General features: G+C 41.6%; 1 protein-coding gene across 5 annotated transcripts in view; it reads left to right on the forward strand.

Annotated features, from left to right (window-relative positions):
• Positions 1-206: 206 nt before the first annotated feature.
• The window catches only part of LOC139583567 (extended synaptotagmin-2-A-like), a 33,964-nt gene continuing 8,036 nt past the window's right edge, over positions 207-26,134 (forward strand). For 2 of the 5 annotated variants that reach the window (XM_071414786.1, XM_071414790.1), the window contains exons 1-14: positions 207-987; positions 8,172-8,213; positions 8,559-8,693; positions 9,321-9,397; positions 9,534-9,606; positions 14,564-14,653; positions 17,140-17,195; positions 20,378-20,498; positions 21,015-21,191; positions 21,501-21,583; positions 22,227-22,275; positions 22,631-22,720; positions 23,056-23,151; positions 24,971-25,033. In XM_071414786.1, the coding sequence (XP_071270887.1) occupies positions 580-987; positions 8,172-8,213; positions 8,559-8,693; positions 9,321-9,397; positions 9,534-9,606; positions 14,564-14,653; positions 17,140-17,195; positions 20,378-20,498; positions 21,015-21,191; positions 21,501-21,583; positions 22,227-22,275; positions 22,631-22,720; positions 23,056-23,151; positions 24,971-25,033 (1,560 nt within the window). In that variant the 5' untranslated portion in view covers positions 207-579. Of the gene's footprint in view, positions 988-1,047; positions 2,378-8,171; positions 8,214-8,558; positions 8,694-9,320; positions 9,398-9,533; positions 9,607-14,563; positions 14,654-17,139; positions 17,196-20,377; positions 20,499-21,014; positions 21,192-21,500; positions 21,584-22,226; positions 22,276-22,630; positions 22,721-23,055; positions 23,152-24,970; positions 25,034-26,134 lie in introns of those variants that run through there. The other 3 variants (XM_071414789.1, XM_071414787.1, XM_071414788.1) reach the window with 3 other exon arrangements.

A 26,134-nucleotide genomic window follows, 5' to 3' on the forward strand; every position in this document is an offset into this window, starting at 1 on the left:
TGTCTTTAAAAAATGTACACATGTTTTGCCAACACGGTGATTGGGTTAAAAGTAACACAACACGTGTCATCCCTAGTTAGACACACGGATGTCTTTTAAAAAATCACTCAACTGAGTGTAGAAATGGGCGGGGGTTATGACTTTGTGGGAAGAGATTGGTAGAATCTAGTGACGACCTTGAAGTACTGTAGTACAGAACGCAAACGTGCGCTGGGAGAGGAATGCGTTGGAAGATTGCGGCTGCTGTAGGTTATTGCAAGTGGAGGACTACCCGAACTCTGCGCGGTATGAGGGAAGCAGCGTGGTATTATTGAAGAATGAGACAAGAAAATTAGGCAAATGAGATGGTTTCTCTTATACTTTATTGCAACGTGGAAGAATAATCAATGCCCACTTTTTCCCAGGGCAAAATGGGCTCAGATGCGGTTGAACTAACGTGAGCGCAATCTGGGGTTGACTCCTAGAGGCTCTGCGCAGGAGGTTTAACATTGGTGACAGTTTAATAAAGAATAGAAGAAGCTTCTTTTGTTGAGGTCTTTACTCCAACATCCCATCGAAACTGTGGGCGCAAAGAAACGAATGTCAATAGACAGTATGACGGCTGTACGAAGCGCCCATGCACATAATGGGAGCTCCGCTGGTTCAAAGGAGGATGGACAAAACACACCGAGCCCGGTTAACACCGAACCCAATACAAACGTATTTCCACCGGCAGACATCGGCGATGACGAGTCTGGATCTTCCGTCGGTGAACTAACTAGGACATGGATTCAGTTTACAAAGACATTCGTGCTCATTTTTCCCATATATGTTTTGGGATATTTTGAATTCAGTTTCAGTTGGCTCTTAATAGGACTTGTAATATTTTTCTGGTGGAGGAGAAACACAGGAGGCAAGAGCACCCGGCTGCACAGAGCCTTGGCGTTCTTTGAACAGGAGGAAAGAACTGTCAAACAAAGTCTGGCAGCTTCTGATTTGCCATCATGGGTAAGACCAAGATGCATTTATAAAGGGAGCACCAAAAAAAAAAAAAAGTGCCCAAAATGTTATCTTTATTCCCCTATTCAGTTAGCCACTCTGGATTACTATTGTATGGCTATATTACTACCATATTTGATTAGCCTATATAAAATGTATTCTATAACCCAAATAAGCCTAGTGCATAGCACACGTGAATTGTTTTTGAGTTTCTAAGAAAACCATCACTGGGATCAGAAGACAGAACAGTGTTGACGTGTAAACCTCTGATCACACAGCTGTCCCCAGCAGTGACATTAGACTAAGCCCCTCTAAATACAGCATTGCACAATGGTAAACCGGACACCAGTGTGGGAGGGACACATGGGCCCCAATCACATTGCCTTGCCACTGTTGAGATAACGAACGACACCTTGCATGCATGATTATGCCTGGAAGATGCACCCAATCTAACCTCACTTATTGTTCGCCTGGTTCTAGGTCTGATTGTACTATCATTGGCATGATGATGAGTGACAAGGAGTTGGCATGATGGCAAAAACAGTCTGGCACTCAGGCTAGCAAAATGTAGGGCCATAGGAGAAACCCCCAACTTAAACGCAACTTGACAATAATGCCGTCTGACTCAAGTTGAAGACATCAACTAGGTCTTTACTTGATGAGGATAATTATTCATCATTTATAAGCTGCTTGAGATCTACTCAGCAAGTGTCAAACTAGGATAGTATCATTGTTTGTCTGTCTCTTCTGCCTTTTTAGCTGACAAGGTGACTACTCATTTGTTTAAGGGGAAAAACATGGGGTGACATCAATTTTCACCATATTTTTATCAAAAAATGTTTGGCTTGTCACACTGTCATGCCTTGTGACTTCTCTCCTAAGACACATTTTTCCAAAGGGCTCTGATAAAATGGTTATTGTGGGTACTTCATCAACTTTTAGTGTGTATAGAACCCTGCTGGGGTTAGTGTGATGAACTAGCTCTGAAGGTCTCTCTAAAGATGACTTAACTTGATTTAGAAGTAAATTAAATGTCTGCCTCAGTGCTGCTCCACGCCGGTAGCTGCCAGCAGCAACGACTCAGTGAGTCAGTAGATGACAGTGTTTTCTCATCAGAGTGCACTAGTCACTACTGTGCTGTGCTAAACTGTCCCTAGCAATGCTGAGCTGGACTGTACCGGCTACACTGTGTTGTGCCCTGTTGTTTGCAGGCTGCCATAGGCATTAGAGGTCGACCGATTAATCGGAATGGCCGATTTAATTAGGGCCGATTTCAAGTTTTCATAACAATCTGTAATCGGCATTTTTGGACACCGATCATGGCCGATTACATTGCACTCCACGGGGAGACTGCGTGGCAGGCTGACTACCTGTTATGCGAGTGCAGCAAGGAGCCAAGGTAAGGTGCTAGCTAGCATTAAACGTATCTTATAAAAAACAATCAATCTTAACATAATCACTAGTTAACTACACATGGTTGATGATATTACTAGTTTATCTAGCTTGTCCTGCTTTGCATATAATCGATGCGGTGCCTGTTAATTTATCATTGAATCATAGCCTACTTCGCCAAACGGGTGATTTAACAAGCGCATTCGCGAAAAAAGCATTGTCGTTGCACCAATGTGTACCTAACCATAAACATCAATGCCTTTCTTAAAATCAATACACAAGTATATATTTTTAAACCTGCATATTTAGTTAATATTGCCTGCTAACATTAATTTATTTTAACTAGGGAAATTGTGTAACTTCTCTTGCGTTCTGTGCAACAGAGTCAGGGTATATGCAGCAGTTTGGGCCGCCTGGCTCCTTGCGAACTGTGTGAAGACTATTTCTTCCTAACAAAGGCAGCCAACTTCGCCAAACGGGAGATGATTTAACAAAAGCACATTTGCGAAAAAAGCACAATCGTTGCACGAATGTACCTAACCATAAACATCAATGCCTTTCTTAAAATCAATACACAGAAGTATATTTTTTAAACCTGCATATTTAGTTAAAAGAAATCCAGGTTAACAGGCAGTATTAAACTAGGGAAATTGTGTCACTTTTCTTGCGTTCATTGCACGCAGAGTCAGGGTATATGCAACAGTTTGGGCCGCCTGGCTCGTTGCGAACTAATTTGACAGAATTTTACGTAATTATGGCATAACATTGAAGGTTGTGCAATGTAACATGAATATTTAGACTTATGGATGCCACCCGTTAGATAAAATACGGAACGGTTCCGTATTTCACTGAAAGAATAAATGTTTTGTTTTCGAAATTATAGTTTCCGGATTTTACCATATTAATGACCTAAGGCTCGTATTTCTGTGTGTTATTATGTTATAATTAAGTCTATGATTTGATATTTGATAGAGCAGTCTGAGTGAGCGGTGGTAGGCAGCAGCAGGCTCGTAAGCATTCATTCAAACAGCACTTTCGTGCGTTTGCCAGCAGCTCTTCGCTGTGCTTCAAGCATAGAGCTGTTTATGACTTCAAGCTTATCAACTCCCGAGTGTCAGAGACGTGTGTATAGGTGGCAGGGAAGTCAGGCGCAGGAGAGTCAAACGGAGTGTAAAATGGAGTCTTTTAATAAATGTCCAAGAAACATGCTCTATAACACTAATAAGAAAATGAATAATAAACAAATATGGGTACGAAGACCCGTTGCGCACCTATAAAAAAATAAACACTACACTGACAACAAACAATCTCTAACAAAGACATGAGGGGAAACAGAGGGTTAAATACACAAGAGGTAATGGATGGGATTGAAAACAGATGTGTGGGAAGACAAGACAAAACCAATGGAAAATGAAAAATGGATCGATGATGGCTAGAAGACCGGTGACGTCGACCGCCGAGCACCGCCCGAACAAGGAGAGGCAACGACTTCGGTAGAAGCCGTGACACCGAGATTAGGCTGGTGTAACCGATGTGAAATGGCTAGCTAGTTAGCGGGGTGCGCGCTAATAGCGGTTCAATCGGTGACGTCACTCGCTCTGAGACCTTGAAGTAGTTGTTCCCCTTGCTCTGCAAGGGCCGCGGCTTTTGTGGATCGATGGGTAACGATGCTTCGAGGGTGGCTGTTGTCGATGTGTTCCTGGTTCGAGCCCAGGTAGGGGCGAGGAGAGGGACGGAAGCCATACTGTTACACTGGCAATACTAAAGTGCCTATAAGAACATCCAATAGTCAAAGGTATATGAAATACAAATGGTAGAGAGAGAAATAGTCCTATAATAACTACAACCTAAAACTTCTTACCTGGGAATATTGAAGACTCATGTTAAAAGGAACCACCAGCAGGAACTTAAATGTTAGCTTTTTTTACATGGCACATATTGCACTTTTACTTTCTTCTCCAACACTTTGTTTTTGCATTATTTAAACCAAATTGAACATGTTTCATTATTTATTTGAGGCTAAATTGATTTTATTGATGTATTAAGTTAAAATAAAAGTGTTCATTCAGTATTGTTGTAATTGTCATTATTACAAATAAATACATTTTTAAAAATCAGCCGATTAATCGGCATCGGCTTTTTTTTGGTCCTCCAATAATCGGTATCGGTATCGGCGTTGAAAAATCATAATCGGTTGACCTCTAATAGGCATGCCTCAGGCACTGAAGGAGAGACTGAACGCTGGTGCTCAGCTTCCTCAGTCTGGACACTACCAGCTGGTCACTCAGACTGAGACGCTGAAACGTGCCACTTGGGTTGTGTTTCTGAGGAGAAGGACAGGGAGTGGGAGGTATCTGAAACTATGAGCTATACAAAAGCTTCCTGTTCTCTAGGAGACACATGTGCTCAGCAAAGCTGTCATTTATTTATTTATTTTTATTTCACCTTTATTTAACCAGATAGGCTAGTTGAGAACAAGTTGTCATTTGCAACTGCGACCTGGCCAAGATAAAGCATAGCATAGCATTTCGACACATACAACAACACATGGAATAAACAAAACATACAGTCAATAATACTGTAGAAAAAAAGAAAACAAAAAGTCTATATACAGTGAGTGCAAATGAGGTAAGATAAGGGAGTTAAGGCAATAAATAGGCCATGGTGGCGAAGTAATTACAATATAGCAAATAAATACTGGAATGGTAGATGTGCAAGTAGATATACTGGGGTGCAGAGGAGCAAGATAAATAAATAAATACAGTATGGGGATGAGGTAGTTGGATGGGCTGTTTACAGATGGGCTATGTACAGGTTCAGTGATCTGCTGCTCTGACAGCTGGTGCTTAAAGCTAGTGAGGGAGATATGAGTCTCCAGCTTCAGTGATTTTTGCAGTTCGTTCCAGTCATTGGCAGCAGAGAACTGGAAGGAAAGGCGGCCAATCAGGAATTGGCTTTGGGGGTGACCAGTGAGATATACCTGCTGGAGCGCGTGCTACGAGTGGGTGCTGCTATGGTGACCAGTGAGCTGAGATAAGGCGGGGCTTTACCTAGCAGAGACTTGTAGATGACCTGTATCCAGTGGGTTTGGCGACGAGTATGAAGCGAGGGCCAGCCAACGAGAGCGTACAGGTCGCAGGGGTGGGTAGTATATGGGGCTTTGGTGACAAAACGGATGGCACTGTGATAGACTGCATCCAATTTGTTGAGTAGAGTGTTGGAGGCTATTTTATAAATGACATCGCCGAAGTCGAGGATCGGTAGGATGGTCAGTTTTACGAGGGTATGTTTGGCTGCGTGAGTGAAGGAGGCTTTGTTGCGAAATAGAAAGCCGATTCTAGATTTAATTTTGGGTTGGAGATGCTTAATGTGAGTCTGGAATGAGAGTTTACTGTCTAACCAGATACCTAGGTATTTGTAGTTATCCACATATTCTAAGTCGGAGCCGTCCAGAGAAGTGATGCAGGACTGGCAGACAGGTGCTGGCAGTGATCGGTTGAAGAGCATGCATTTAGTTTTATTTGCATTTAAGAGCAGTTTGGAGGCCACGGAAGGAGAGTTGTATAGCATTGAAGCTCATCTGGAGGTTAGTTAACACAGTGTCCAAAGAAGGGCCAGAACTATACAGAATGTTGTCGTCTGCGTAGAGGTGGATCAGAGAATCACCAGCAGCGAGAGCGACATCATTGATGTATACAGAGAAAAGAGTCGGCCCGAGAATTTAACCCTGTGGCACCCCCATAGAGACTGCCAGAGGTCCGGACAACAGGCCCTCCGATTTGACACACTGAACTCTATCAGAGAAGTAGTTGGTGAACCAGGCGAGGCAATCGTTTGAGAAACCAAGGCTATCGAGTCTGCCGATGAGGATGTGGTGATTGACAGAGTCGAAAGCCTTGGCCAGGTCGATGAATATGGCTGCATAGTGGCTACTTTGAAGAATCTGAAGGGGAAAAAAAATATTTTGATTTGTTTAACATTTTTTTGGTTACTACATGATTCCATATGTGTTATTTCATAGTTTTGATGTCTTTACTATTATTCTACAATGTAGAAAATAGTAAAAATAAAGAAAAACCCTTGAATGAGTTGGTGTGTCCAAACTTTTACTGGTACTGTATATCATAAGACCTTTTGTTGAGGGACTATTTATACCCTAACACAGTAGTGTTAGGAATCTTCTGGTTTACAGGCCACATCAGGCCTGCAAGTTACATTATGCTAGCATACAAAGTGATGTGTAATTCCTATTGGAATCCAGACAAAGTCAGGATATCCAACAAGTGGAATTGTTAATCACCCGCAAGCTGCACTCAGAATGACTTCCAGGGTAGGGACAATTTACTATTGAGACTACCTCAATCATCTTAACTGGAACAATCATCTCAGTAACGGGTGAAATAAATCAAATTTCTAACAGTTTGGAGAACTGTATGTTATTCATCTTTGTGTAGCATAAGATGAGTGAGTTGCATCAGAACATAGTTAAAATGTCATACCTAAAATTGTGTTTGCCGACTGCTCCTGTATGTTTTGGTTGAAAAATACATCCGCTGTGAGTCATAGGCTGCTGCGTAGCACTGCCTACACTAATGTAAAAATCCTGCTGCTTATTCAGGCTCCTGTGAGACATAAGCAACATGTCAAGGTAGCTACTGTATGGAAGTTGTATACCTCCAGGTGTGTAATGTTTTAAATAAGTAGATCCAAGTTGCTTCTATAATATGCTTTGAAAGTATTTCCATAGGTAAATAACAGCATCCCCATTCAATCCACTTAAATGGACAGTACTGCATTTAAATTACATCTCAATTTCTGTTGTGAGGTGTGAAGTACCTCTTGACAGTTGCACAGTAATTTGATATCACTCATCATTTATTCGCTGAGTAAATGATGTATCCGCAAGGCACTATCCTCTGACCGCTATTTTGTGAATTTGTTGCTTTATAGTATGTGTCAGGTTAATAGAAACCATGTCCACTTGAGTGCTCCTGATTGCATAACAGAGGCACTTGTGGCATGTACAAAAGCTAGGCTTGAATCTGTATCTCCCTACTTCCCACTCCTCTCACTGTCCGATCCTATGCTCCTCTACGCTGTCACGCTAATGCTGGATCAGCTCTTTTCCCACCCGCATTAGCATTACTGCCTCCTGTAGCTCTCACATGCAATCTCGTTGCCACGGCTACACCGCTGGAGCCGCTGCTCCCGAGGGGATAACGCATGACCGCACACTTCCTCTGTGTTGTGCTGGAAAGGTGTGGTAGCCTAATTAGAAAAGTTTTGCTTTTAGACTATGATGATTGTTGGCTTATGAGAGCCAGTGTTATTTATGTGGTTTGTGTGTGTGTGTGTGTGTGTGTACGTTTAGGTACAGTATGTGGGCAATGTGTATGCTCAGGGCTCTCCTCTCTCTCACTGATGCTCATACTGTGTGGAGTGGCCAGCTCCAGTACTGTTATGTCTTTGTAATAACCAGGAGGGGTTCAGGAGTACTGCAGGACTACGTCCCAAATGGCACACTCTTCCCTACATAGTGCACAAATTTTGAGCAGAGTCCTATGGGCACTGGTCAATAGTAGTGCAATATAGGCAATAGGGTGCAATTTAGGATGCAACGCAGGCAGCAGCCATACTTCTGCTGAACCAAGGCAGAATATCTCATGTCCAACAGCTATTTCAGTTAAAATAACAATGTACAATGTGTTTGTTTAGATGGAATCAGTGACTACTGGTACTGGGCAAATAAAACAGTTTTGACCATGGAAACAGTAATGATGTCTTACTTTTTTTCTCTTTAGGTCAACTTCCCAGATGTGGAAAGAGTAGAGTGGCTGAACAAGGTAAAAGAACAAAGAGGAACATACTGTTAGAATTTCCACTTCTATTTTGATGAGGACCTACTTTTCCTGCTTGGTTTTGCGGTGTAGATACATTTTGGTTCCAGGTATAAGGTTCAAATAGGGTTCTACCTGGAACCAGAAAGGGTTCTTCAAAGGGTTATCCTATGGGGACAGCTGAATAACAGGCACGTTGTGAATATGGGACCTGATATTAAAGAATGAATTCAGTGAATTCAGCTCCTTCACTCTGCCTCCTACATTTCTGTGATGACTTACTGTATGATGGTCAGAATGTGCGCCCGGTACCAACTCACTAATCCGTTCCCTCCCCCTCTGGCCCTGCAGACTGTGAGACAGATGTGGCCGTATATTTGCCAGTTCATAGAGAAGCTGTTCCGCGAGACTATCGAGCCGGCCGTGAAGGGAGCCAACTCCCACCTCGGCACGTTCGGCTTCAGCAAGATCAACATGGGGGACAAGGTGAACATGAAGACTTATCAGCAGGAGTCTCTACCTAACCACGCCTTATGTTTATAAGATGGGTTTTCAACCGTTCAACAGGCGGTCAAACCTCCCCAATCTGGTTTTAAAGGTCCAATGCAAACGTTTTTATCTAAATATCAAATCATTTCTGTCTGGGTAACAATTAAGTACCTAACTGTGATTGTTTTCAATTAACATGGTCAAAAAGAAACCAAAAAGATTCTTCGCAAAGATGCATTTCTCAAGCAGGAATTTTGCTAGTACTGTCTCGGAGTGGGTAGGGGAAAACAGAAAACTAGCTGTTATTAACAAATTCACTGCATGGTGATGTCACATTGGAAAGGACAAAGCTCCATCCCACCAAAACAGGCTTAAATTTCAGGCAGTCTTTTCAAACAGCTCTTACATTTTTCTTATAGACAGGGAAAAGGGCAAGTGCTCAAGCACCCCTACACCCGTATCTGTGCATGTGTCTGTGTTGTAGGGACAGCTGGTGGGTGTTTCCCAAATAGTTTCCAGGAGGGGTCACAGAGTAGTGGCGATGTTCATACTGGGTAGAACACAAGTGGGGGGGGGGGCTGAGGCCTAGCGGTGATATCGTGATGTCATCTGTCTTGTGTTTAGCCTTTAAGGATCAACGGGGTCAAGGTTTACACAGAGAATGTGGACAAGCGTCAGATCATCATGGACCTACAGATCAGGTGACCTGACTATTTCCATTTTGGACAGATTGTAGCCTTTGGCTTGTCATAGAATGTACTCTGCTAGTATGTAAAACCTTTTTTTTTTTTTTTCGTAGATAAACATGTGATTTTGTTGATGAACTTTTTTCTCCAGTTTTGTTGGAAATACTGAAATTGATGTGGACATCAAAAGATACTACTGCAAAGCTGGTATTAAGAGCATACAGGTAAGGTAGAGATTATGTTATTGTCTCATTCTCTGTTGTTTTAGGATTAATTAGAGACATAAAAACCTAACGTAAAATTGTTTGGGTGATCATTTTTTCAAATGTCATTTCTTAGGGATGTCAAACACCGGAGGGGGACACATTTTATTTGATTTCATTTAACAAACACCCTTCACTTGAAGTCTGAATTGGATCTGGGGCTGGCCATAAAAATATATTAACTATACAACTCTGAAATGGATGCTCTGATTGTTGATAATGTCACTGATAACCTGTTCATAAGAGTCGAGGACAGTAAACTCCAACCGAATGTTGTGACTGCATGCAAAAGTTACTTTAATGATGGCTGCTTGCTCAATTACACTGGCTTGCAAACAACATTAGATTTGTTTTTATTGCAATGACTTACAAGCAATATACTGTGTGATCAGTTACCTTGTGTGCAGTGTTAATTTTGGCTTCTATTTTAGATGTAGTTTTAGTCTTAGTCTTTTGACTAAAATACCTTTTCATCTTGGTCACATTTGAGTAATTTCATCCTAATCAGTCGACTAAAACTCTGGACAATTTTTGTCACAATCATTTAAGTCACCTCTTAGTCAGTGCATTTTTTTACCCCATGAAATCATTTATATATATATATTTTTTAACCTAAGAACAAATTCTAATTTTCAATTGGTTAACTGCCTGTTCAGGGGCAGAATGACAGATTTGTACCTTGTCAGCTCGAGGATTTGAACTTACAACCTTTCGGTTACTAGTCCAACGCTCTAACCACTAGGCTACCCTGCCACACCTTTAACTTCCATCATGTGCACTTTCAGATGGCCTTGTACAACTAGGCCTACTATCCCCTCAAATAGCTGAAACGTTACTATTGTGGCAGATTGTAACCAATGCCAGTTTTAATTTCATTAACAATAACTATGACCCCAAAAAATCCTGACGAAAACGAATGACGGTAACGAGACGAGATCCCTTAAAAAATATATATATTTTATATTTGACGACAATGTGACGAGATGAGAATTCCATGTGAAACGAATAAACATTAAATGTGACATGAAGCTCCTTTTCATCTGTTTTGTCCAATCATAAGCATGCATGCCTTTGCAGAATATTTAATGCAATCCTCTCATTGGCAGAATGAACATCTTTCAGTTGCACAGTCTGATTGAGCGGATCTGTCTGGCTCTCCCATAGGCTACAGCTCTCGGGCGGTCACTTCAGTCACTCGTCTCTCTTTTGAACTGATGCGCAGCCAGGACACTTCAATTGTAACTAACCTCAACTAGAAATAATACTTTTTACACTCTTACTTTCACGTAGGCTGTTTTTGCTTTGACCACAACAGAAGCTCTATTTTTCCATGTGCGTTGTTATTCATCTCGCAGTTGGCAAAATGTGAGTGCAGTTGTTTTTTCTCGATTGGAAATGTTAATTATATTTGCTGAGTATTAGTACAGTAATAATTCTGACATTGTTGGAAAGCTTCGATTCTCCTCTTTTTTTTAATGGATTCACTGTTATGGCCACCATTGTTCCTGTACCCAAGAAGGCAAAGGTAACTGAACTAAAAGACTGTCGCCCCGTAGCACTCACTTCTGTCATCATGAAGTGCTTTGAGAGACTAGTCAAGGATCATATCACCTCCACCTTACCTGCCACCCTAGACCCACTACAATTTGCATACCGCCCCAATAGGTCCACAGACGATGCAATCGCCATCACACTGCACACTGTCCTATACCATCTGGACAAAAGGAATACCTATGTAAGAATGCTGTTCAACACCATAGTACCCTCCAAGCTCATCATTAAGCTTGAGGCCCTGGGTCTCAACCCTGCCCTGTGCAATTGGGAGCACCCCCCTATCCACATCGATGGGACAGCAGTGGAGAAGGCTACCATCCAGAAGGCGAGGTCAGTACAGGTGCATCAAAGCTGGGACCGAGAGACTGCCTGTAGCTTCTATCTCAAGGGCATCAAACTGTTAAACAGCCATCACTAACACAGAGAGGCTGCTGCCTACATACAGACTTGAAGTCATTGGCCACTTTAATAAATGGATCACTAGTCACTTTGATAATGCCATTTTAATAATGTTTACGTATCTTGCATTACTCACCTCATACACTACAGGTCAAAAGTTTTTGAAGTTTTTCTATATTTTTACTATTTTCTACATGGTAGAATAATAGTGAAGACATCAAAACTATGATATAACACATAAGGAATCATGTAGCATGGAGGAAAAGTGTTAAACAAATCAAAATATATTTCATATTTGAGATTCTTCAAATAGCCACCCTTTGCCTTGATGACAGCTTTGCACACTGTTGGCATTCTCTCAACCAGCTTCACATGGAATGCTTTTCCAACAGTCTTGAAGGAGTTCCCACATATGCTGAGCACTTATTGGCTGCTTTACCTTCACTCTGCGGTCCGACTCATCCCAAACCATCTCAATTTGGTTGAGGTCGGGGGATTGTGGAGCCAGGTCATCTGATGCAGCACTCCATCATGCAGCACTCCTTCTTGGTTAAATATCCCTTACTCATCCTAGAGGTGTGTTGGGTCATTGTCCTGTTGAAAAACAAATGATAGTCCCACTAAGCCCAAACCAGATGGGATGGCGTATCGCTGCAGAATGTTGTGGTAGCCGTGCTGGTTAAGTGTGCCTTGAATTCTAAATAAATCACAGACAGTGTCACTAGCAAAGCACCCCCACACCGTAACAACTCCTCCTCTGTGCTTTACGGTGGGAAATACACATGCGGAGAACATCCATTCACCCACACCGCGTCTCACAAAGACACGGCGGTTGGAACCAAAAATCTACAATTTGGACTCCAGACCAAAGGACAAATTTCCACCGGTCTAATGTCCATTGTTCGTGTTTCTTGGTCCAAGCAAGTCTCTTCTTATTATTAGTGTCCTTTAGTATTGGTTTGTTTTCAGCAATTCAATCATAAAGGCCTGATTCACACAGTGTCCTCTGAACAGTTGATGTTGAGATGTATCTGTTACTTGAAATCTGAAGCATTTATTTGGGCTGCAATTTCTGAGGCTGTAACTCTAATGAACTTATCCTCTGCAGCAGATGTAACTCTGGGTCTTCCTTTCCTGTGGCGGTCCTCATGAGAGCCAGTTTCATCATAGAGCTTGAAGGTTTTTACAACTGCACTTGAAGAAACATTCAAAGTTCTTGAAACTCTCCGTATTGACTGACCTTCATGTCTTAAAGTTGATGGACTGTCGTTTCTCTTTGCTTATTTGAGCTGTTCTTGCAACAATATGGACTTGGTCTTTTACCAAATAGGGTTATCTTCTGTATAACCCCCTACCTCACAACACAACTGATTGGCTCAAACACATTAAGAAGGAAATAAATTCCACAAATTAACTTTAACTTTTTTCTAAACAAGGCACACCTGTTAATTGAAATGCATTCCAGGTGACTACCTCATGAAGCTGGTTGAGAGAATGCCAAGAGTGTACAAAGCTGTCATCAAGGCAAAGGGTGGCAATTTGAAGAATCTCAAATATAAAATATATTTTGATTTGTTTAACCCTTTTTAGGTTTCTACATGATTCCATATGTGTTATTTCATAGTTTTGATGTCTTCACTATTATTCTACAATGTAGAAAGTAGTAAAAATAAATAAAACCCCCTGAATGAGTAGGTGTTCTAAAACTTTAGACTGGTAGTCTATGTATATACTGTATTTTATACCATCTATTACATCTTGTCTGTGCTGCTCGGTCATCACTCATCCTTATGTTTATATGTATAAATTCTTATTCCATCCCTTTACTTCGATTTGTGTGTATTAGGTACTGGTTGTGGAATTGTTCGATTTACTTGTTTGATATTACTGCACTGTCGGAACTAGAGGCACAAGCATTTCGCTACACTCGCAATAACATCTGTTAACCATGTGTATGTGACCAAGGTTATGATTGGGAGGAAAGAGCTGTTTGCCTAAATTGGTAACCTGTAGCCAAGGCTTTGTACTGTAGCCTATATGGTAAATCATGGCTGACATCATTGTTTTTTTTTTTTTCATGGCATCTCATCTTGTTTTTCCTCAGGAAAAATAGGTTGTTGACTATTTTTTGTTATTGTTGATGAAATTAACGCTGCTTGTGTGTGTATGTGTGGGAGAATATCGAGAGTAGGCCTTGAACAGAACAAGTGTTTATGTCTTTGGCCATTGCGTAGCAGGCAGCAATGAAACATAGCTGGAAGGTAAAGCAATCAATCTGGCTCCTTAGAGCCAAAGAGCCATTATTATCATCCTTCGAAGAGATTTACTTCACAAAGCCCTATTATAAAGCACTGGCTCACATTTCTCATACTCACAGTACATCGTATAGAGGAGTTTGGAAACAGCGTACTTTGCGTCTTAGAAGGGGAGTTTAAATCGTGTCTTATTTTTGTGTGATTCAAAAAAATTATAATATTAAGCAAATAAATACTGCGATTGAGACAGACAATAGACACTGGTGTCTTTATATGGATAATTACCATTTTGTTTTAAACTCATGTCCATTGAACAAAAATAATAGTGTGGCCTGTTTTGCTCATATACAGTATCAGCACTTAAACGACCTGCTTGTCTTGAGAGATATAATTAGAACGAATCTGTTCAGGAAGTTGAGGATGACAGATATGTTATGTCTGATAGTAATGCAGTAGTAGTGTGGGGGGGGGGCATCTTTGGAGTGAAAGACCTCTTTGGAGTGTCTCTGGAGGCATGTGTCTGCTGCGGTGTCCAGGCGTCCACTCTTGAATGTTCCCATACAGGTCATTAGTTGGGTCAAGGGCCTGCAGTGTTGGTTCCCTGATACTGAAAGCTCCCTTAATGATGTGTGGTTGTGTGTGTGTGTGTTTATGTTTTATCTCTGCGAGCGAGCACATTTTTATCTTGATGCCTCTTTTGTGTTTCACAGCTCCATGGAGTGTTGAGAGTAGTCATGGAGCCGTTGCTAGGTGACATGCCCCTGATAGGAGCCTTGTCCCTGTTCTTTCTGAAGAAACCTGTAAGTTCTAGCCCTGACACACACTTGACACACACTTCCTCTTTCTATCATTTGGAATTAAGGTCACTTGCATCATTAGCCGCTTGCAAGACAGTTGTTTGGCCATGGCTATTTTATCACTGTCTTCCTTCCTGTAGTGCTGAGCCTCCAGGCCTATGTTCTGCCTAAACCTTTGGCCAATTTAAGTCAGATACAAGTCCCGAGTGGAGACACTGGAGCCTTAAATAGACATAGATCAGGCTAGTCCTACTTTGGTGGATTTCTTTGCACTGCCTATGCCAGCCTCAGTGCAGACAGCAGATAGAGGAAGCAGGAGGAGTGTAGTGGTAAGACTGTGAGTCGCAGTGTTACATGTTGGGACACAAGCCAGGCAGTGGGTGTTAATTACACAGTATCTGAGTGTGATTCATCTTCTTTGAGAGCAGACCACAGACTCTAGATCAGGAGCTCCTGTTTCTGTGGCCTCGGGCATGATTATATTTCTATTATCTGTCATCCTAATAATGGGGGGGGGAAAGCACATTTTATGGAAGAACTTTTGAGGTAAAGGATAAAAAGGGTCCCTCTTCTCTCTGATTTAGGGGGTAGAGTTAAGTCAAATATTCTCCAGAATGCTTCACAGTGAAGTGGACAACCCTTCATTCTCCTCCTTAAATGGTTCAATCTTGACTGCCAAATAAAATAACATTCTGAGACGACTTGTGGATGGGAGGACGGCATTTTAGGCGATGAAACGCAGAGAACTGGAGGGATAACATCCTTAGGAAGGCTACTCAAGTTCTGCAGTGTGCAGCTAAAATGCACCGCTGCAAAGTTCTGCAATGCGCAGCTGTTTTAATTGGTACACATTATGTACATGGTCTCCAAGCACCCTCCATTAGTTGATAATGTTATGCTTGGAGAAGAAGCCACACTGCTCTGCCAGTTCACTGCTACGGTACAGTACCCCCTATAGGGCTTCTCCACTGCAGCTGGTGTCACTCCAGCGTTTGTATGCACCAGTGTTATACACAAAAGGCAACAGAGTATTTGGGCCAAACATTGGCAGCAATCCATGCAGTGGAAATGCACCATATGGAATTGGCTACTTTGCAGTGTTCTGGACAGTCCTTGTTCAACACTATATCTGCTGCAGTGTAGGCAACACAGAGAGAGAGGGAGGGGGAGGGGGAGGGGGAGGGGGGGGGGCTGTAAAAACGCATTGAAATTGATTCCTTGAGCCAAGAGACACATCAAAGCTCCGACTAGCATAAAGAAAAAAAATACCCGTCGGCTTAGAAGTTACTACCTGCATTTCCACAATGCCTGTTTGAAATCACCCTGCATATTGGTAAACGTGAAATCTTTATCTGAGTGACAGCACAGCTAAGCCAGAAAAAGTTACCGTCAAGGAGTCCTGTGCTGTCACTCAGATCAAATTTTCACGTTTACCAATATGCAGGGTGATTTCAAACAGGCATTGTCCCCTTTTATCATAACATTGTATAACCACAAAACCTTTTGGTAAGAGACTTTTGCATGGAAAAATACACAGTCCCTGGCTCCCTGACCTCAATATAGAACCTGTGTCCATCCCAAATGGTGCCGTATTTTCTATGTTGTGTGCTACTGTTGACCAGGGTCCATAGGAAATAGGATGTCATTTGGGACAGCCCCTGTATACGGATTTGGTTTTTTTAATAAATCTTTCAGAGGGTCAAGTATTAGTCCAATCTGGGGGGCGGTATCTTTGGTGTCAGTGTTCTAACACTGACTCATACATATACTGTACAAAGATGTGTGTCCCCAGTTCAACAGTAACGTGTATATAAGAGAAAGCTGAAACAAGTAAAACAGCTACAGGTACAGTATTTAACTCTAGTAGCCTGTTAGAACCAGCCTGATTGTATACGTATACTGTATGTCTCACCGTCATTGTGTATTGTTTTGTATATTGAGACATCAAGCCATGATAACACGATAGGTAGCTCAGAGGTTGAGAACAGAGCAGAAGACACATTTCTGCTGTTCGTAAATAATAAAGTTGTATTGGGTATTTACTACAGAAATGGAACACAGATTTAAGGCTGTGCCATCAGGCTAAATATAGGGTAAAACTGCAGCAAAAGAATATGCTTGTTGGCACACCATCTTGTCATTTTTCGTGTGCAAAATTGTCCGATTTCAAAGGAAATTGGTTTATTTGTCAAGAGGCAAGGAAATGAGCTCCTTTGGCTTCTGTTTTACTTTGCTGCACTTGTGAGTAATTACATCACAGGAGTCACACAACAATATAGTTAAGTGCTTGAATCAATGTAGATCATTTACTTAATCTCACTCTTTCTGGCTAGTGTCCCTGTGTGCATTTTTCCCTTCTATAAGATGGTGTTTGTTTTTAGATAATTGAAGTAAAAAAGCGCAGGTGTGGCTTTTCAATCGTTCTTTGTACAGCATGTTCTTCCAGATTCCATACCGCTAAAATCTACATGTGTTTTGTTTTCATCTAGCTTTTGGACATCAACTGGACAGGCCTCACCAATATACTAGACATTCCTGGGCTCAAGTAAGTAAACTGGGTCTGTTTTGTGCTCTGGGGGTGAAGTTTCCCCTAGGTCCAGATCTAGGAGCGGGTTCCCCTCCCCCAATCCTAACCTTAACCACTAGTGGGGAAAATGTAAAACTGACCCAAGATCAGTGTCTTGGGGCAACTTCACCCTACACCCTCTTTCGTCAGGCAAAGCTTTCACTACTTTTAGGTACAAGACGTTTTGCGGTTTCTACAACCATTTTTTTGACTTTTATATTAATGATATATACCCATTTTGTTTCTTAAAGAATATATCATATACATGCCTTATGGGCTCAGTTCAACAGTCGTACCCCATCACAACCCAAAGTATACACTTGTTTTACTCCATTAGTTGTTAACAGTGTAGTTGCAAACAAACACTGTATGAACTATCATTTTGATACCAGGGATGGTGAGTCCTTGCATCCATAGCGTATCTATGAATCGGATACATTTGGGCTTTGTTATTGTTTGAACTGCAGATTGCCACTTGAAACTAGAGTGACCATCGCCCTACAGCTGTTAAGACTGTTAGTCCATTATGCTCACCGCAACACATGACTGCCTGCGAGCTGTGAGACTAAAAAGGCTCGAAAGCAAGAAGGTTTTTATGGTTGAACAAGCTGTCGTTTTCATTTGTGCAACTCATCGCTGACTTTATAGAGATCTATGGTGTGTAAATTGGGCTGCTCCACCAACTCTCTATGGTTGCTAAAATACGCTATTCTGCACATCTCTCAACTCTGAAATGATGGGGTAACAGGCAGGGGACTTGGGGATTTCTTAGGGCTCATTTAAATGAAAGAGCAAAGTGGATGGTCTGCTTATCGAGAGCAACTGTTATGCTTTAGTGTAGAATATAATAGACGTGACAGTAAAGAGGCATTGGCTACGAAGTAAACACTTCTTGTGTTGTCTTTACGTTTTTCTGTTGTGTGACGGTGCTACTACTTGCGTTGAATTGAATCCCACAAGAGCAAATTGGATTTGTAACCACTCACCAGCAAGACAGGTACAGCAACAACATGCATACATAAGAGTCACAGACAGAGAACTGATGGCTGGTGAAACAAGCACAACTCATCCATAAGCAAATGGATCCAATATAATATGTTTCCCCCTGCTGGTAAAGGAGCCAAGCCATTTGAAGTGCAGATAACCTTTGTCTTCTCTGCAGACGTCAGGCATCATTTCTGTTATTCACATTCACTGCTTAGTTTCTATATGGTTGTGAGTTGACAGTGGCTTTTGCTCATTTAACTCATGTAAATGCTAATGTGGCGGTGGAAAAAGGCCCTAATAAAGATTTCATGATACAGCCACACTCTCCTCCCCACACTCTATTTATTTAGACAAGGGTGTTGACACATCCGCAGCTCAGTGACGGAAATCATCCCCCACACCGCTAGTTCTCTGTAGGGGTGTAATAGATCTGTGCAGTCAGCACACTGTGGGTCTGTTGGTGGAGGCTAGGGGATGGCGCTCGAGGTCACCAGGCTGCTCATCATTACGCACACCTGTCACCATCGTTACGCACACCAGCGCCTCATCAGACTCACCTGGGCTCCATCACCTGCCTGATTACCTTCCCTATATATGTCACTCCCTTTGGTTCTTTCCCCAGGCGTTATCGTTTCTGTTTCAGTGTTTCATGTCTGTACGCTACTTGCGTTTCTTGTTTGGTATTTATTATTGAAGTCTCTCCCTGTACTTGGTTCCTGACTCTCAGCGTACACGTTACACACTGTAACAGAAAACTGTAAATGATATGGTAATTTGGGGTATTAGCTGTACATTATGTTGCATTATGGGAAAATGTTGTGGGTGGGAAAATAATTACTATATTTTGAACTGTACTGTAATTCCACCCCACATAATACAGTACCGTACCGTAACTTTGGAGCGGCGAAAAAACGTTTGACCAATAGTGGGTGCATGGTATTGTTGTTTCTGTCTCATTTAACATATTTTGAGGCATGCCTGTAAGATGCTATATTTGTTGTACCCGTGAGTGAGAACACTCTACCCATTGAACTCCTATGTTGTTATAGTGCCCCATCAATTTGTATAGGGGACAGATTGAATTGGCAGTAAATCTTAAATCTTAAACGTTTGAGCATTTTGCCATGTCCCTTTGGTCTGTTTTGCCCTGTAGTCGCTGCCAGTTTGGAGGCCTTCGTTAAGGCCTCTAGAAGTGCAAGTCATATAAAATACCAAGTATTAATTCATTTGTAAACACTTTACCTAGCAGCCAACTTGCTTGCACTAATCCTTTGTAATTACAGTAAAATACTGTGGAATACAAATCTCCCCTTAATTAATTCAGATTACGGTAGCATTTACTTTTTTACAGTATAATACAGTACATTTTACAGTATTGTACTGTGCACCGTTACACAGTACTTTCTTTGATACCGTATTTATATTACGGTAGGTGTACTGAAATATTAAATACATGATTTTGCTTGCCACCGAGCTGCATGTAAGCGCCGGTCAGTGCCAGCTGCATGTTGAAAACAGCTCACCCCGCTCGTGCGCATGTGTGTGTACCTGTATGTGTTCCACGTGATTGATCCCACACTAAAGAGGAATCATGTCCTTTGTAATGCTCCTTAATCTGCTCACACAGAAGTGCTTTAGCTCTCTGCTCAGCTGCAAAAGAAATGATAGGATAAAATGATGACTACGTTTCTTTGAGAAATAAGAGACAAAGAGTGAAGGAATGTACTGTATATGGGGGTATTTAAATTGGTTCTATGCCTTTTCAAATATATACGGTTGTTTCATTTTTACAGATTGCTTCAACCCTCTCATGCAGTTATTTCTGTGTACAGAATTAGGCCGAAGTGGATAGCTCAAAGGTTGACAGAAAATCTCAGCAGATACTAGACCACTTATGGCTATCAACTTCTCGTTAACCAGGCATTGTAATTCCCAGGCTGTAAGGCCTCCTTAATGTCACTGCTAAGTGTTGACTCCCTAGTGGATTACATTGATATTTTGAGGTTTGTGGCTTTACTCCAGCAACATGCTTGAACCCCTTCCAATGTTCCTACCGTCTTATAAAATGGAAAAAGACAAGTTCCTTTGTGCTTAACTGAGATTAGGTGAGAATACTTTCATCCCAAGGTTGTGCTGACTGACTGTGGGGGTTGTTGTGTTTCGTTTTTCCTCAGTGGCTTGTCTGACAGTCTTATTCAGGACGTGATCTACAGCTACCTGGTGCTGCCCAACCGTATCACTATCCCACTGGTGGGGGATGTAGAACTTGCTCAGCTACGTTTCCCTATGCCAAAGGTTCTGCAGCCTTTCACCTGTCTTATATCTAATCATACATCATCATATTTCACACACTAATTAAAGGATCACTTAACTAAAAAAAAAAACACATCTTAGTATTTTGGCATGCACATTTTTGGGGGATATATAAACAATGGACTATTGAACAAAATACTAAAAGGTAGATTAATATCAAGATGAAACCATGTTTCGAGACATTGGTTGTGTAGATCCAGCTATATGCCTTCAACCCAAGTTAATGGAAAAGATAAGCATCGTCTAATTTCCTGGTTTTCCCGGTTTTATTCAGTGCGTATCTTTTCCATTAATTTGGGGTGGAGGCATATAGCTGGATCCACACAACCGATGTTGTGGGACGTGGTTTCATCTGGACTACTTTCGAGTTTTAGACTACAATTAGACTACTTTAGAAGTTTGAAATCATCTAACAAACTTTGATTTGAAAGTGCAATGTCCCTTGAAGGTTTTGCTGTGTCCTATTTTAAAGTGTCCCTGTGCTGTGTGTGTCACCAGGGAGTCCTGAGGATTCACTTCCTGGAGGCTCAGGACCTGGAAGGGAAGGATAAATTCCTGGGTGGCCTGATCAAGGGGAAGTCTGACCCCTATGGCGTCCTCCATATTGGAAACCAGCTCTTCCAGAGCAAGACCGTCAAAGAGAGCCTGCACCCCAAATGGAACGAAGTTTACGAGGTAAACGAAATCAACTGAAAATGAACTCTTCCAGTGGTACATATGGTTATATCATACAGTAACTTCCCCAGGGGCAGAAACGTCAATGAAACCTGCCCCTCTGTGCGAACTACCCCAGGGACGGCAACATAGGGTATATGTAGAACCAGATACAACTTACATACATATTTCCAACAGTCCAATATTTCCTCTTATTTTTGGCTCTCATGCAGTTTTACCCACCATGTCATGTTTTACAAGCTTTTGGCTATATTCAATGTGACCGACTATATCTGAGATTGGAGATGAATTGACATAAGTCCTTTCCAGGCACTGGTATATGAGCACTCAGGCCAACACCTGGAGATTGAGTTGTTTGATGAGGACCCAGACAAAGATGATTTCCTGGGGAGGTAAGCTCATGTCCTGTCCTTTTCTTATTACCTCATGGTCAAAAGGCTTATTTCTCTGCATTGTGAGTTATCGTACCCAATATCAAACAAATGATCTTATAATAGCCACAGCAGTCTGTTTAATTCTAGCCTGAAAATATGTCACAAACTTAGCTCTGGTCCAGAGCGTTACTTGCGGCTTGCTGATGCCTTAGCCTTCAGTGTCAGCAAGCCGCACGTAACGCCTTGGAGCAGAGCTATCGCAAACTTAGCATCCATCTTCTCACCACAAAACCTTAATCCTATATGTCGAAATGAAGGGTGATCCCTTGGAAGAGAGAAGAGACAAATTAAAGTATCTTTGATGTATTAAGTATCTGTGATCAGTCACATTAGGAGTTGGACTAAAGCCCTGGTTCTTGGGCCTCATCCCAAGGGGAGGCTGATTTTGTTTTGTCTGGCTCTAGTGCTGCTATAGCATAGCACCTAACAGGGTCCTGGCTATGTCCCAAATGGCAACCTATTCCCCTATTGGCCCTGACTGGATCAGAGGGCCAACACACTGTATCAGAGAATCAATTTCGCTTCTGTTGTGATGATTCAGGGTGTTTACTTAATACCCCCCTACTGATTTCTTATCCAATCTTTGTGTCTTCGATTGCAGCCTGATGATCGATATGAAAGAGCTTCACAAAGAGCAGAAGGTAGATGAGGTAAGTCTGATATATTTTTTGCATCTTCAAATAAATGTGGTTCAAATAAAAACATGAACTTGGCTTCAGTTCAGCACTTCGATAGAGATTTATTTGCCTTAGTATATTATCTGTCTGTGTTCATTTAAAGATGCTGTGATGTCATCCATGAGTACTGTACACTATGTGTGGGTGTCTTTTATTGTCTGATTCACTCACTACTTTACACTGTTGAGATGTGATATATGTCCCAAATTGCACCTTATTCCCATTATAGTGCGATACTTTCGATATGTGTCCTGGACAAAAGTGGTGCACTATAAAGGGAATTAGGGTGCCATTTTGGGATGCACCCTTGAACAACCTGTCGTTCTAGTGGTTTGACCTGGAAGAAGTCTCCACGGGGAAACTACACATGAAACTGGAGTGGCTCTCTCTGCTCTCCGCCCCTGACAAGATGGACCAGGTGCGGTATCACAAAACCTTCTCTTTTCAAAGTTGGTACTTACTTACCTCCTCCCCAGATCGTCTGATAATTCAAGACCTTGTATAATGACATTTTACTAGGAGGCTAGCTTGGACACCTTGTCCGCGTGCCAAATGGCACCCTATTCCCTAACTCATGTAGTGAACTACTTTTGACCAGGGCCCATAATGGGACGCAGCCCTTGGCTTAGCCTCTCTTTCAGTCTTGTTACTGCCAGATGTGTGTTACGTAACACGTGAATTACAAGGCTGCTCACTTCTCCTAGTCCAGTTTGTCTCAGTAGTGACCTCCCCCTGTCTCTCCTGTCCAATCAGGTATTAAGGAGTGTGCGAGCTGACCGAAACCTGGCCAATGATGGACTCTCGTCTGCTCTGCTGGTGGTGTACTTGGACTCAGCCAAGAACTTGCCGGTGAGTAGAACTGGGTGACAGGAATTTACAGTTAAAGGTTGAAGGAGTGCTCTGGTGGTGGAGTGAGGCAGATTGCTAAATTATTGAATTGCTGAATGTGAGGCATCTTTAGACTGCTGCAGGTGAAAGCACATTACACAGCGGTTGATTTGACATATTGTACATGATAAGATATACTTCAGAATTATATACATTTTTTCCCATGCTATACACATTAATGTTAATTTTTAACAAATGTAGACCTATAAAATGTTGTAAATAAGCATACAGAGAATAATGTAATATATTTCTACTTTCTGGACATATTCTAATCCACCCAAGGCAGCTATTGTGAATCATGCCAAATTGAACTTCAAAATAATGTTCAGAAATATTTCTAACCCAGTTTAACAAGACATTTTCAGTACACAGGTGTAGTTCAGCCAACATGCCGTAGTTTACTGTTCTCACCTCAACCCTGTCTGTCATGGTCTTCCACATGCATAATACACCTTGAACATGACATGAGCACCTCAATGGCTTAATTTGAGCGTCTGTTTGTTTGAACTCCAGTTTTTTTCTCCTTCTTCAACACACTCTTTCACCTTTTGAACGCTGACCTTAACCAACAGATATGGGTCAATATCAGTCCAAGACAGTCAACTCCTAAATCAGCCTGGCAGCGTCTTTAGCGTCTAAGCCATACTTTACCTTCTTCCCTCCCTGTTCTCTCCTATAAAGAGCGTCTTCACAGGGAGCTTTGGGTGCGGAAACTTAAAAGAGAGGAGAGCATCTGGCCTAGTCTTTTGTGAGAGCAATACCTCAATGTATAGAACCTTATTTGTGAGTCCTCCGGTACGCTGCATCATAGAGTTAGCATTAGCGGTGTGTGGTGGGGTTAAACAGTAGCACACTAGCTCTGGTACAGGGCGTCGTTCGGATGCACGTTCACTATCACACAGTCGAACAACGCCCTGGACCAGAGCTAAGTAACAGACCTGCTGCAGTGAGTCGTCTTGTACCATAAAGCATGTTGATTGACTCTGCTGCATGATTGCAAATCCTAATAATATTATTATACAGTAATTTCCCATACCCAGTTGATCATGAATATTTATCATATTGACTAAATAATAATTCCAATAACTCAGGATAGTGCTTCATCTTTCGTCCAACACCAAGGTGCAGGCATGAAAAATATGGTTTACAAAGAACTATTGATTTCAAGGTGTCAGGGTACTTGATTGAGGGGACTATTTGTGGCGCATCACTTCAAGGATGCGTTGACGCCTGTCATTCTCGCTCGATCTAAACAGAGGTGACAGGCAAAGATGATGTTGCTTTTAGTGTCTGTTCACTGGACCGTTATGTCTAAGTAAGGGAATATTGAAATACTGTCAGATCTCTTATTAGCTCGATCTAAACAACATCCCTCGTCACAAGTTCATACCAGCACCTCATCCTCCCAAAAATAAATGACGTTTTCATTCTCCTGTATTCAGCTTTTATTTTATACTGCCTTATATTCATTCATTATAACGTCCCCATTGTTACCTATTGTTCGTAGATAGACGTTATTTATATTTTGGACATTCCTCTCCCTTGATTTATTGGCTGTCTCCTTTCATTTGTTAATTTTCCATTCTTTCCATTTTCCATTCTCTATTGTTGTTGTTTTCATACCACTTAATACAACCGAATCTCGCTCTGGTCCAGGGCGTCATTCGGCTGCGCTACCGTACGACGTCCTGGACCAAAGCTAAACCTTAACCATACTCAATCCCCCATCCCACTAACTCTGGGTCTGATTTTCTCCCCATCTCCCCCCTTTGTATAAAAGAGCAACCTGTTTAATTTCAACCATGACGTGTTGAAGCAAGCCTCTGTCTTTAAGTCCCTGAAGGTAAAGTAAGAAAGTGGGATGATGCACGCCATGCACAGATAGCACGCATAGACGGCTTATGTGTTCTGTCTGCCCTTCCTTACTTTGTGCCATCCAAATGTACTTTTATTATTATGGTAATTTATGGTGCTACTTATCTGTAAATGCATTGTTTATTAGTTGTGAGTCATTGTTTGTTCTTGCTTGGAGATGGATGATCACTCTATGTCTAAGATCTTTTATTGCCACAAGCATCACTTTATAGCTTTTAATTTACTACACACAATAAGAACTGGATTTTCACATACCCGGACGTGTTGCACACCTGCTCTGTAGTTGTACAAAACAGTATGTGTCAAGCATCTCAGGATCAAGTCCACGCTGTCACGTGATCTTATTCACTGTGATCAAAAAGGAAAAATCCTAAAACAGAACTTCTCTGAGATGCTTGATACATGGCCCCAGATGTTTAAAGACATGCACTATAACGTTTAACATCAAAGCTCAAAACATGTTCATTTGGTGGATGAGGAAAGGGGGAGAGGTAGAACTAGAGGGAGAAGAGAAATCCAAAATTCACTCACTTGGTTCCCATATTTCAATGTGTGTGCAATGAAATGGAACCCTCTACACATTTTAATGTAGAGCTAGGTCTAATTCAATAATTCGTCCTGAATGTAAATCTGCATTTTACCGTTCCTTTTCTGCCATGTGATAGTTTGAGGTTGTGTGTCTCTCTCAGGCTGTTTTATAATCCTATATTTTATATCAGGCTAGAGCAATCTCCAGGAGGTAGGTAATGTCTCCCAAATGGCACCCTATTCCCTATAGATTGCATTGGGAAATTATTCAGACCCCTTGACTTTTTTCACATTTTGTTACGTTACTTACTTATTATGAAATGAATTTCATTTTTTTCCTCTCATCAATCTACAATAATAACCCATAGCGACAAAGCAAAAACAGGTTTTTAGAATTCTTTGCAAGTTTTAAGTAAAATAAAAGCATTCTTACTGGTTGGTAGATGATCAAATACTTATGTCATGCAATAAAATGCAAATGAATTACTTAAAAATCATACAATGTGATTTTCTGGATTTTTGTTTTAGATTCCGTCTCTCA

Source organism: Salvelinus alpinus, chromosome 8 (genome assembly GCF_045679555.1).
Source record: "Salvelinus alpinus chromosome 8, SLU_Salpinus.1, whole genome shotgun sequence".
Taxonomy (NCBI): Eukaryota; Metazoa; Chordata; class Actinopteri; order Salmoniformes; family Salmonidae; genus Salvelinus; species Salvelinus alpinus.